This window comes from Platichthys flesus, chromosome 12 (genome assembly GCF_949316205.1).
Source record: "Platichthys flesus chromosome 12, fPlaFle2.1, whole genome shotgun sequence".
Classification (NCBI taxonomy): Eukaryota; Metazoa; Chordata; class Actinopteri; order Pleuronectiformes; family Pleuronectidae; genus Platichthys; species Platichthys flesus.
The window spans coordinates 12111688-12124315 of NC_084956.1; the positions used below are offsets into that span (position 1 = coordinate 12111688).

Consider the following 12628-nt stretch of genomic DNA (forward strand, 5'->3'; position numbering starts at 1 on the left):
ATGTTAAAACCCTTTGGCACCCATGATGTGGCATTAAATACAGGAGGTGTAAAGGGCATGGTTCACTATTCAAATGTGAAACAGAATTTTAACCCTCGAAAAGGCCTCACCCCTCTGATCGTCCACATCTGCACTGAAGTGAACGCAGAGTAAACCTGTTGAACCCAAATCCTCAATGTTCTCAAGCCACATTCCACTATAAAGTACACCATGGCCTTGCAGGAATGTCCCAAACATGAACACAATAGGCAGATGCACATGAATTGAAATTCAAATTGAGCCAAAAATAAGGCTGACTTTATTTGTTTAAGTAAAAGCATCACTTTCAGTAAGTACATCTTTTTTAAAGTCTCAAATTATAAAAAAATGCAAAGAGATGAATATAATAAATGACCACAGCTCAAAGTAGCGTATACACTTCATTTCTTTAATTTAAAATTTAATTGAATAACAAACAAAAAGAAAAGAAAAGACATGAGCAGTCAAGGAATTCATGCGCATTGACTTCCAGGAGAGCTCAGGCTGACAGCATTGCTCACAAGTCATATTTTCATTGTCTTTTTTACAAAATAGTTTATTCATTATGACTGTCACATCCATGACCATTCAACCCTCATCACGCCGACATCTTCTCGAGAGAATCTGTTTCCTTCACAACTGCAGACAAGACTACTGAACACTGCGTGGTGTGTTTGAACACTCGTCACGGTCGCCTACTCCTGGTAGGTGAAACTGCCGACACACAGCTCCAGCTTTCTGACGTTCACTATCCTGTTCAAGTATCTGAGAATCACAGTGGCTCTAGTCACCGTAACCTAGGCTGTCACAAAATCCAGGGGGGTTAATTCCATAGTACCGGGTAAAAAAGACAGTTGTGTCACATATTTTTAATTTTATACCTTTACATATAAAATATGTTTAGAAAAGGGCTAATGAAACTATCCCAACTGAATTGGCCCCAAAATAATACTTCTGTCTAAAACGAATGAAATTGACACATATAACTATGCAGAGTTTTCTCTATATATCATAAACATCATCTGACCCTAATGATGCAAAATAAATGCAACATAATATTTTAAGTATTTTTTTATTGTCTTTGCCAACACTGGCTTCATTTTGCTTCAATAAAATTAGTTTTCCATTTATTTCCCCATGTTCCTAAATTTGCATTTTTTTAAATTTTTGTTCACTCTTGTCATCAAAAACGTTGATGCCCATTTCAACTGATAATCTTAGTCCCAAAAAAGTGGCTGTTATAGCTGAGAACTAAGCTTCCCTCAACAGACAAGCTGGAGACCTGTAGACATGTAAACTACATCAACACTATCAATTCAGCTCTTATATACTGACGGGTGCAGATGAAACTGAACTGGCTCTGGACTCTCGTGTTTTCCGTGTGGGCATGATCAGGACACAGCATGAAATACCGACCGTGGCTTCCGGCAATTCATCGTCCTCAGTCCATTCATTGAGGTCGGGGTTGAAAACCTGAATGCATTTCTTGTATTTCTTCTCGCCCTCGTTCCAACCTCCAAGGAGATAAATCTTGTTGTTCAAAGTGGAAATACCTGCCGTGCTCACCCCCGTGCGCAGGGGTGTGCAGTAGCTCCACTGGCCAGTGTGAGAATTGAAAGATTCGACGGCAAGGACATCCACCCTCTCCCCGCGGCCTCCCAGCTGGCTGCCGCCAATGACGTAGGCCCGGTCTCCCACGGTGGCGCCGCAGTGCCAACCTCGAGGTGTGCTGAGGCTGGTCTTATCGTACCATGTGTCGGTGGAGGGGTCATACGAGCACACAGCCCTGGAGTAGGCGTTGTTGATGTACCCTCCGGACACAAGGATCTTTCCATCGATGACGGAGCTGGCATGACAGCAACGGGGCACATCCATGGGAGCTTTCATCTGCCAATGGTTGGAGGAGGGCACATAGCATTCCACAGAGGCCTGAACGCCATCACCATTTCGCCCCCCGATGGCAAACAAGAGGCCATTGAAGGTGTTAAGGCTGAAGTGGGTGCGCTTTTGGATCATGCTGCTCAAGTGAATCCAGTTGTTGAAGCGGGGGTCATATCTAAAGAACATGAAGGGGCACTTAAGGTTATATTCAAACCCTATGTTAAATAATATGACAAATGTTGATTTAAAATCTTTGGTTCTTACCTGCAGAAGTTGCTGACAGCATGTTTAGCCTGGTTCCTTGCATCATTCTGGTCCTCGCCACCTGCCACATACAGGAAACCATCCAAGACTGCCACACACTGGTTAAAGCTCTTTGCCGGCATCTCTGTAAACTTATTCCACACGTTATCTGCATCTCTGTAGAGGACATCTTTGCTGAGAGATTTCTCTGTCAGGGCAGGACGTCCGCCAACTGTGAGAATCATCTTTATGCCTCCACGGACCTTTGTTCTGCGTGACTGGAGGATGTTCTGCTGGTACGGCAGCAGATGGTAATTCATGGCATCAACAAGGAGACGGTGGCACTCAGGGTCTTGCATCATCCTGGGCACGCTCTGGACGTGATTCACCAGGTCTTGGGCAGAGATGGTGCCAAAGCGGATGTGGGTCAGGAGATCTGCTGCATACTTCAGCCTCTTCTCGTCAAAGTCCAACCACTTCATGGCGATCTGGAAAGCCGTGATTTCGGAGGGCAACTGCAGGGAGTCGTCTGAGAGGAAGTCGCTGATCTGCTCGTAGGTGAGCTTCAGGAACTGCTCCATCTCGGAGAACTCGATGAAGTTCTCCCTCATGAACTTCTGGGCTGCCTCCTGGGTTTCTTTGAGACTGTAGGCGTCGGCAATATTGGCCACGTACATGCAATTCTCCACGCTGAGCTCCTGCATGAGGAAGTCACTGCACATTTTCACCAGAGTGCCGATTTGCAGCAGGATGGCGGCGGCGATCGTGCTGCCAATGCTGTAGAGTGACAGGGTCAGCTTTCCGGAGTATGCGTACGTAATGGCAGTTGCGAGGCCGACCGGTGAGAGGTCAGTCAGGTCAATTTTCTGGAGGGTGGAGTCCTTCTTCAGAATGTTTCGAATGTACTCGCTGCAAGAGGCCATGACGACCTTGTGCACGTCGAATGACTTGGACTTGGTGGTTACTGTCAGATCGCAGAGGAAGCTCTCTTGCCTCATGCTGCTCAGACCCTCCAGGAGATTCGGGGCGTACACTGAGTCAGTGACTTCAGTTGAGATGCAGTTGAAACCATTTCCTCCTTCCAACAGAGTATTTAACCCGTTGATCTTGTTGATGGGGCTGTCCTCAACCATGATGGTCATTTCATTTATTTCTCCTTTACTTTTCTTGGTGGTCTTGCTCTTTTTGGGTGCCATGGCTGTAGCAGCAGAACACAGCCCAGACTTTCTGAAAATAAAAACACAGTGAGATATTGTCTGAAAAGCTGAGGATGATACACAGGAATCCAACATGTGTCATATAAATCAGACAGATTACATTTTTACAGGTGTTCTGGAAAATAATGTAGGTGGACCTTATTTAGTCTTTTGTAAAATTATTAGCAATTTAGAAGGAAAAAAAACTACATTAAAAAAGACTATATTACTCTGATATATTGAATTATCTCTTCTTGAGCAAAGCTTTTTTCATAATATTGAGTTCCTGTGTTCCTTCGTCTCGTCTGTGTATTGTTTTGTTTGCCACATTTAACTTGTTTCATCTAAGAAGAACAGTTACATCTAGTGGATTTTTTTAGATACTACCAGACACTGTCATGTGTACCAGGTGATGCTGGAGTGAGTGAGAGAGTGAGTGCGTCAACATGCCACTCTTTGCATCTGTCACAGTTTATCAGCAGCGTGTCCAGGAATAGCAGCGCTGGACGACTCTGCCATGACGTTCCTTTTATAGACCTTGAGACATGAGCAACAGGCCTCATGTCCTCTGACTGTGTAAATTAACATAGTAACAAGCAATATTCTTTTCGACACTTGTTGTTGTTGTGTTATTGTTTGTGTGAGGCTTATCCTGGATAATTATACGAAATCAACCATCTATATGGGAAAGAAGCTCAAAAACACTCAAATCATCTACCCAAAGACATGAAGCCTCATTTCATCATAGCTGCGTAATTTTTTTTTTTTACTGATAGGTCAACAGCTTCAAACTATTTAATCACCTTTCGCAGGCCAAGTAATCAAGAAAAACTCGGACTTTTCCATTTTAGGCTAACAGACAAAAACTGATCACTACGTTGTCTTTTCAATGCTACTGTCACAAACAGTTCAATCATGGGACAAATCTCCACTTACTTGAGAATTGAAGCTGAGGCTGGGGAAGAAGGAACTTGTGCCTCCAGTTACTGGAGCAAGAGAGAGAGACCAGCAGTCAACTCAGCTGAAAGAGACATGCAGTTAACTCCTCCTCTGGGGGGGCCAGTGCCAATCAAGAATAGTGAAATGCATGTGGCAGAGAGGGCAGGGACCATGCAACCCCCCACCCAACGTATAGTGTACTACTATAGCCTCCAATGATGTCAACACACTTTGGAGGCTCGATAATTATTTCCTACAAGATGGCACATGGCGACATCTGGCTGTCTACTGTTTGAAATAAAAACTGAAGTGCCTTGTTTAAGTTTATAGAATGAGACAACTTTTTTTTTATTTGTATTCTTCTCAAGTGAAATGAAATACCTTATGATATGATTTATTATTTGATTGGACATGACTCTATATTTGATCTAAATTAAGCCACTTATTTATCAGCACAGTTAATCATGTCATCCTGAAGCTTTTTGTGCAGAAGACACACACAAGTCTAAGGCAGTGATTCACATTTCACACAACATTTCTTAGTCATGCCTCCCTTCAAAAGCCACACCCTGAGACAAAAGGCAACTAATTTGAAGCTGAAATATAGTGAAACAAACAGAAGCACTATAGCATCAGCAGTCTATTGTTTGTTTATTTTCTCTACTTAAATCAAATTGATTAACATACATACTTTTAAAAGTTTTTCCCCTGGTTATCCACACTCCACCCCCTGGCAGTGGCTCTACATGCATTCCCTGGGGGACAGAGTCCCAGTTTGAGAACCACTTAGTCTTAAGAATTTTATATCATTTAAATCATAGATGTCAGTGAATGCTTAACTGAATGCATTCACCTATGAGACTCAGAAGGGCCTTCACTGTTTTTAAGGTTTGTGGTGTCACATTAGGAGAAAATCACTGTGCCTTCCATAAATCTTTTAACTTTTAATACTGATGGTTGCTTCTGATTTGAAGGATTAGAGTTTTTTTCACATGTCCCATTACTATGACTATAAAAGAAACTTCACAGAATGGCTTTTACTTACTATGTAAACACAAAATAGGCTATACACTCTGAGCAGGCTGCTATGGATACATCTATTATTATTATTATCATTATCAGTTACCTATTATATGTTGCAATGACGAATCTAAGTACATTTTTGCATGCTTCTTTTAAGTCGTTGATGTTTTTAATTCTGTGGCAACATATTGTTCATGTGCCCACGTGTTTAGTATGTTTTTATATAAACACCCATCCTCACGTTCATAATGAATGGTTGAATCATCTCCAAGCCATCATCTCTGTCGCCGGTTCCGCCCATAATAATCGTGTCATCAACGGGGGCGCGCTGCCCGGTGTGTGTACGTGTGTGTGTGTGCGCGTGGCGTGTGGTTCTGTGGGTGGACGGCCTGCACGTGAGTCACCGTGATGGCCAGCAGCTCTGATGTGGTGAAGAGAGTCACGAGGTTCAAACTTCAGCTCGCGGACACAGCAGAGTCTGCAACGGTACATGCACATGAAGGCGGAGGAGGAAGCGGAGGAAGCTGCAGCCTCCGGGAGACAGTTGGTTTAATCTCGCGATTCTTTGGAGAAGTTACAAAAAATACGTGATCATGAATATTCGGGACTGATTGAGTATTGAACATTTTAATTAAGTCTATACTCCAATCACCGCCTTGAGAAAAAACGTGCTTCTAGTTTTCAGGTCTAATCATTAGTGTTCTCTGGTCTCATGTTGGACACATGTCTCCTCTTGAGGGTTTTCCATTTTTCACTTAGCCTCATGGGTCTCCAGGATAATGTGAGGACACAGGCTGACAGATCTGTTTCAGTCCCAGACATGTGCTGCTGCTTCACTGTGGGGGTTTAAATGGGGAGGGGCCTTGCTGCTAAAATTGGCAGCTCCTCCAGTTGTTCAACTTGTGGCTACCGTCCATCATCCCCCTGCAGGCTGTGACTCTCTGCAGGCCTCTTTCATTCACTTTTCAATCTAGATGTTCATTAGAAATCGGCTAATATTTTACAGTGGTCAGAGGAAAGCAGAGTTAAATTCAGAAATCCTAATGTACAGCTCGAGAATGCCCTGTTCAGCCGCACAGTGAGACTTAACCCCCAGTACTTGCATTGTCCATTTATAGTTTGCAGTAAAAGGAGTAGCCGAAGTGGGTGTGTGAGGTTCCCATACATAGCTTCTGCTCTGATTGCAAAATCAGCAACTGTGCGGCTCCTAAACCAGGAACGCCATATTTGGCCTGTTGTGTTTCCTCGACATTTTCGTAACTTTTTCTACATTAAACATTAAGTTTTGCCGAAAACATTTTAAAATGTTAGAAACAGCATTTGAAATATTAGTTACTTATCTGTTCATATTTTCTTTCTAGGTTCTTAGAATCTTGCAGAAACTCAAGGATATGAATATCACACTAGAGGTGCTTTCTGTGAGTCTATGTGGCAAATTTTCAATTCATTTATACACATTCAATTTTTCATGACCGCACTGACCCAGTTTCTACATGTAGGAAACTGGAATTGGGAAAATCGTTAACTCCTTGCGCAGACATGAGAAGGCCGGAGAACTTGCCAAGTCGTTAGTTAGAGGTTGGAAGAAACTTCTCTCTAAGGAGGGCACAAGGTGACATGTGTTTAACTATCTAGTTATATCTATGCATTTATTTTATGTTGTTTTGTATTCGATTAACATTTTTAATTGAATCTTGCATTTCCCCTTGATGCAGCCTCACAGATGATGCGTCAGAGGCGTTTTCTGTTAAAGACAAACTGGATGACCAAAAGTGTCCGGACGCTGGAGCTTTGACTACAGATTTAAACAACAACAACTGCAAAACATCTCAGAGCAAGAGTCAGTATTCTTCAGATGAAGCCTTCGTCAAAACAGGGAGTAAGACAGAGAAACAACGGTGTGAAGAGGAGAAAGGAAAAAAGAAAGAAAATCCAACAAAAACTGAACAAGTAAAGGAACATATTTTCCAGAGTGATGTCTTGGAAAAGAAAACTGAATCAGATGAAATAGATGATTCTTTTCCTTCCAAGAAAAAGGATCAGAGAGACAGAAAATCAAGAGACGGCAACAAAAACCCAAAGGAGGCTCATCTGAGATCCAGGTCTGATTCCAGGGAAAAACTGAGAATCAATTCCGACAGTGGAAGATTTGGCTCAGAAAAGGAGCCAAATAAGAAATTAATGAAGAAAAGCCAAGAATCTTTTTCATTTGAATCCAGTGACAAATACTCCAAAACTTTTAAACTGACCAATGTTGGATATGACGAATCTTCAGGAATATCAAGGAGCTCAGAGTCCCGGAAGAGAAAAAGGAAGAAAACTAGTAAAGAGCAGAACCCTGCTCTCAACCACGAACAAGAGTCTGAGAATAAGGGATGTTCAAAAAACAAAAAGGCCAAAATGAAACCCAAAGATGTGGGAGGTGGCGTCGACCGAGAGGAGGCCTCCAAGTCTTTCGAATCGTTCTTGAACTATGACATGAACGTGTCTAAGAAGAAAGAAAGATGTGGAACGAAGAAACCTTCCAAAAAACTCAAGATTAAAGTAAAAGAGGAGGCGACGAAACATCCTGATGTTAAACCTTTCAAATTATCTGCAAATGGAAGTCCTCTGAAACAGGTACATTTGAGTAAGATTATAAAAGTTGTGCTTTTTGAGTGTGTTGATCAATATTGATTTGTGATCAATCATATTTCAGAGATTTCAGGATTCTGTCATGGAGTTGATGAGCATCCCTTTACCGGCTTCTCTGCCTGAATGCGAAAAGCCATCCTGTGTTGATTACGTTGACATGAGAGGTATAGTCAGCGGCACAAATACACCGCTATTCTCACACTTTCTCATTTTGTTCGTTACACTTCGTCTTTCTGTCCCCAAGTCGAGAAAGAGTCGGATTTCTGTGACGTCTCCGAGGAGCCCGCCATGTTCACTGGTCAGCGGCTGAACAAGAAGATGCAAGTGTACTCAGGCGCCAAGACCGTCTTCCTCCCAGCCATGCTGAGCTTGTACCAGCAGTGTATCCGCACCCTCCAGAACAATATTGGCAGTGAGTAAAGGCCAGAGAACCCTCTCTGCACATATCTTTGTCAGTTTGTTGGATTTATATTTAGGTACAGAGATCTCTTCACAGTGCTTCATGAAACTGGCGGGGTCCCGTTTGAAATCCTCGAGCCGGTGCTGGAGAGGTGCACGTCGGAGCAGCTGCTACGCATTGAGGAGTGCAACCCAGTAAGAATGTGCCTTATGAATGCATTTAGTGCAGACGTAAACACTCTGGGGGCCATTTTATTGGGTACACCTGCTGAGACCCTTCCCAGGGCTGGAGGCTGTGCAAGACATTGTAGAGTCAACTGAAGTCACTGTCATTTTAGAGCTGCATTTTCCCTGCAGGAACTTTCTCCTGGAATTAGGAACCTTTGCTGGAATTCTTTTTTTTCCGCCGCAGGGAGCAGGGTCTGAATTAGGTTCCAGAAAATAATTTGAACCCCCTAAAAAGTCCACGCTTGGGGGTTAGTACTTAACAAAAGTAGAAAAACCTTTGGGGGGAAGCTTGCAGAGCTGAAGATGCCTGATTGGTCGAGTCCTTCAGTGTTTTATTAAAAAATCTCCAAAATAAATGTCCTTACTTTTAGGCCACCATTTTGTTTTTTGAATATGCTTTTTTATTAGTATTCGTATAGTTTTCTGCATTACCACAGCCTGGTTTACTGAAAATGGAATAGCATGTTGTCGCCAGAGGTTATTAATCAGCAGGTTCATTTGACTAATTTCCTCTGGTCTGGTGGAAACACATGCAAATAACCTAATGCAAAAAATGTTCCTCAGGCTAAAAGTTCCAGGTAGATTTAATAGAAACATGGCTTAGAATAACACTCAGTAAAGCGCATACCTCTACAAAGGCCCAACAGTCCCCTTACAGTCATCCACTTGCAGACACATCACCTCCCTAAATATGCCTGATACTTTTTCATCAAGATCATTTGATAAAGGGTTAGGGTTCAAATAAAACTCCCCCTATCTTGCAATGCTAATGGAAGTATAAACAACTAACCCAGGATCCATGGAAAGGGCAACAAATGATGAACAGTCTGCTCTATGGTCCACTATCCTGTTTAAATTACAATGATGATGAAGATGTATTGATCTATTAATTGTTCTGCTTTATTTTGAACTGTGTTAAGTAGGTTAAGTAAGTTAACCCTGTAGCCTGTTTGTTTCCACAGATCTACGTAGGAGTGACAGACCATTTATGGGGTAAACATTGTCAGAGGGACTTCAAGGACTCCGCACTTCAGGAGTATGAATCGTGGAAGGAGATGTACGTCAGGCTGTCGGAGGAGAGGGAGAGGAAGCTGCAGAGACTGACAAAAACCATCATTTCTGCACATTCTGTTAAACCTAAAGGTGTGTGCGTCATACAGAATGTGGCTCTCACTGAAACAAAAACTGACTGTCGTCAGTTGACTAGTTAATTCGGATCAATGTCAAAAAACCCTCATCCATTGTGAAATGAACCATGAAAAGTGAATATTTTATATAGATTAAAAAGTATTTTTTGGTCCTAAATATATCCTATACCCCTTTTTTTTTCTCCAGGTAGGCAGGTGAAGATGGCCTTTATTCACACTGTTGCCAAGCCACCAAGAGATGTGCGAATTCAGCAGGAGATTCATGGAACTGCTAGTCAGCAGCCTAATCCCCCCAGGTGCAGGTGGGTTCAGCATCCTAAATATAGACACATCTACACAGGTTTTCAGGTTAGCTCGTCGTTCTGTTCTGTTCATTTGTTCATGAAAATTACGCAATTTAGTTGTTTACTAATTTTAAAGAATAATAAGCACTGTACCGAGGCATTGCTCTTAATTCATCTTTGGTAAAGCCTGGACACCTGGTGAGACATGTGGTCGCTCCACTCCTCTTCTAAATAAAAGCCCTTAACTACACATTAACCAGTCAACGGCAGCAGCTCAGCAGAGTCGTAACCTTTAGCAGACTTGTTGCTGAAATATTTTTTGGTGAACCAAGCCAAAGGCAGGAATTGGAGCAATGGGCTTGATAAACTGGTTTTATTCTTGTTGAACACGGCCTGGGCTCCTTTGTTGTGAACTTTTGCAACATGGGATGTCATGCTCACTAGCCCTGGCGTAATGCTGACATCTGGAGGTTGATGGAGACTCATTTTTAAAAATTTCTGTTCAATGTTTTTTATTTTATAATTCGCTTGATTAAATTATGCTTATGCTGTTATCACCTACATTTCCAGTGTCAAGGTTGAGGACAACAGATTGCGACCAAGTTATAATGAGCCCAGCAGGCCCAGCAGCTCCAGTTCTGGGGGAAGCACTACTCAAGACCCGCGCAAAAAAACAAGTGAGCTGAACAGAGACTATTGTAGATGTAACGTTGTTTTCCAAACTGGTCTGATTGGCCTATCTGATATTTTATACTTTTATCTCCCGTGGTGTTCTTCAAATGAAAGCTATAACAGCAAGTTATTTGACACCTTTTCTTTACCTAATTCATGTTCACTGAGATCTGTAAAGTTGTATTGTTCTTACAGGAGTGGCTCCGATGATGGCAAAGTCCTTGAAGGCATTTAAGAAGCAACTGGGACGAAGATAAACACTCTTACGTGAAGGACGTTGGAGAAGTGCACTTTATCACTGATTAACTTTACTAGGCCTTGTGTTCACCTTAGATCATTCTGGTTTTGTTTGTCTTAATATGAAGGCAATACCAATGTTTTTTTTCCCCATAACTATGAGTTGTCTTCACTATTAAAAGGACAATAAAATCTGCAAATTCAACTGATTTTAGATATTTCTTGTCCCTCGATGTGTTTGTAACAAACAGGGTCAGGGGTTGGTTATTTGATGGGTTGGGGCTCCCTCTAGAGGATATAAAGATAAGTTTTATATTCTGTTCATTCACCAATTGTCCCTACAAACTCTTCGCTATACTAAAAATTTAAATCTGATTATCTTTACAAATAGCATTTTGATATGACGAATATATTTTTTATGACATACATTTTTACCTCCTCCAGATCTACGCAAATAACCCTAAGTGTTTAAGCAAACAACATGTGATACATTGTTAAATAGTACATTGCAAAATAAATGTTTTTCATGTACTTAAGGTCCTCCACCCAAATTCAATTATTTTAAAAACTGTTAAACTATTAAAGGAAAGCTTCTTTTCATTGGAACAATACAAATCGATACTGTGGAGGGGAGGACTGCTATCTGCCATTTCATACTTCATTTCAAGGACCCTCCCTGTCTATTTCTTTTTTTGTGGACAGAACTGTTTGAGGGAATATAATATGGAAGGTTCTGACGTTGCTGCAGCCTTCAGCGCCACCTATGGTGAACTGTTAAATCTGAATCACTAATTCATCTGTTTAATCCAATGGTTTGAGGTGAGCTGCTGTTTTAGATCTGTTGGATTAATAAATTATGTTGTAATACCTGTAAGTTAGTAAACATGATCTGTATGTTATGGGTGCAGGAAAACATATTTTCTCATGAAACTGTTTATCGAGGCATCAAATATATAAATATGTATACACACACAGACTGGTAATTGATAATATGTATTCGAGGTTGAGGCATATTGTATCAGATCCTAAGCCCTACAAACTTTGGACGATGGTTGCAAAATGACCCAATGCTGTCCGGCAACAAGAGTTCCCTGTGTCAGAGGGTTGGAACTGATCTTGACTTCTGACATGGAAAATATCTGGCTGGGAAACATGAGTAAAAGGATTTTTTTTCATTTAGAAATTGAAATGAATATTACATCTGTCATTGATTGTGTCTAGAAAGCTCAACAGTCATGCAGGATGTGCAATTGTAAACATACTTACTATATTACTTCATCAAGGCTGGATTACAAACTGACCTAACTGAAGGCAATTCATGAGGCAAATACCCAGGGGCCCCAAAAGCTGCTGCTTTGTGAAATATTTCATTTTGTGGGCGGGCAGGCGGGCGGCTGTGGCTGAGGGGTAGAGTGGTCTTCCCTCCAACCCGAAGGTCGGTGGTTCGATCCCCAGTCTGAACCATCTGCATGCCGAAGTGTCCTTGGGCAAGATGCTGAACCCCAAATGGCCCCCCATAGAATAACAAAAGTGCTGCAAGTAGATTCACTGTATGAGTGTGTGTGTGAATGGGTGAAGTCTTGATGACCACGCTTTGAGTGGTCATCAAGACTAGAAAAGCGTTATATAAATACAAATCCATTTACCATTTGTTTAATTGCTTTTTAATTGATTTCATTCTAACTTCAGGAATTGATACATCATTGATGAAATGCTATAACAAAAT

At 41.7% G+C, this 12628-nt stretch overlaps 2 protein-coding genes across 2 annotated transcripts; one reads left to right on the forward strand and one right to left on the reverse strand.

Annotated features, from left to right (window-relative positions):
- Positions 1-263: 263 nt before the first annotated feature.
- Positions 264-4360, reverse strand: klhl31 (kelch-like family member 31). The gene is made up of 3 exons (XM_062400941.1): positions 4275-4360; positions 2164-3369; positions 264-2074 (listed from the first exon to the last, which is right to left on the reverse strand). The coding sequence occupies exons 2-3, from the start codon at positions 3336-3338 to the stop codon at positions 1342-1344; spliced, it is 1908 nt and encodes a 635-aa protein (XP_062256925.1). The 5' UTR covers positions 3339-3369; positions 4275-4360; the 3' UTR covers positions 264-1341.
- A 1263-nt stretch (positions 4361-5623) lies between these two features.
- On the forward strand, positions 5624-11107 carry eloal (elongin A, like). Its single transcript, XM_062400944.1, has 11 exons — positions 5624-5786; positions 6662-6718; positions 6800-6912; positions 7016-7919; positions 7999-8098; positions 8179-8346; positions 8431-8528; positions 9524-9704; positions 9897-10011; positions 10564-10670; positions 10861-11107. The coding sequence occupies exons 1-11, from the start codon at positions 5709-5711 to the stop codon at positions 10920-10922; spliced, it is 1983 nt and encodes a 660-aa protein (XP_062256928.1). The 5' UTR covers positions 5624-5708; the 3' UTR covers positions 10923-11107.
- The last annotated feature ends 1521 nt before the right edge of the window (positions 11108-12628 follow it).

Excerpts from the sequence above, each read along its gene's own strand:
- klhl31 (XM_062400941.1), bottom strand. The coding sequence starts at position 3,338 with ATGGCACCCAAAAAGAGCAAGACCACCAAGAAAAGTAAAGGAGAAATA. Across the intron at positions 2,075-2,163 it reads GCTGTCAGCAACTTCTGCAG|ATATGACCCCCGCTTCAACA; the intron begins GTAAGAACCAAA and ends CATGTTCTTTAG.
- eloal (XM_062400944.1), top strand. The coding sequence starts at position 5,709 with ATGGCCAGCAGCTCTGATGTGGTGAAGAGAGTCACGAGGTTCAAACTT. Across the intron at positions 6,719-6,799 it reads TCACACTAGAGGTGCTTTCT|GAAACTGGAATTGGGAAAAT; the intron begins GTGAGTCTATGT and ends TTCTACATGTAG. Across the intron at positions 10,671-10,860 it reads AGACCCGCGCAAAAAAACAA|GAGTGGCTCCGATGATGGCA; the intron begins GTGAGCTGAACA and ends TTGTTCTTACAG.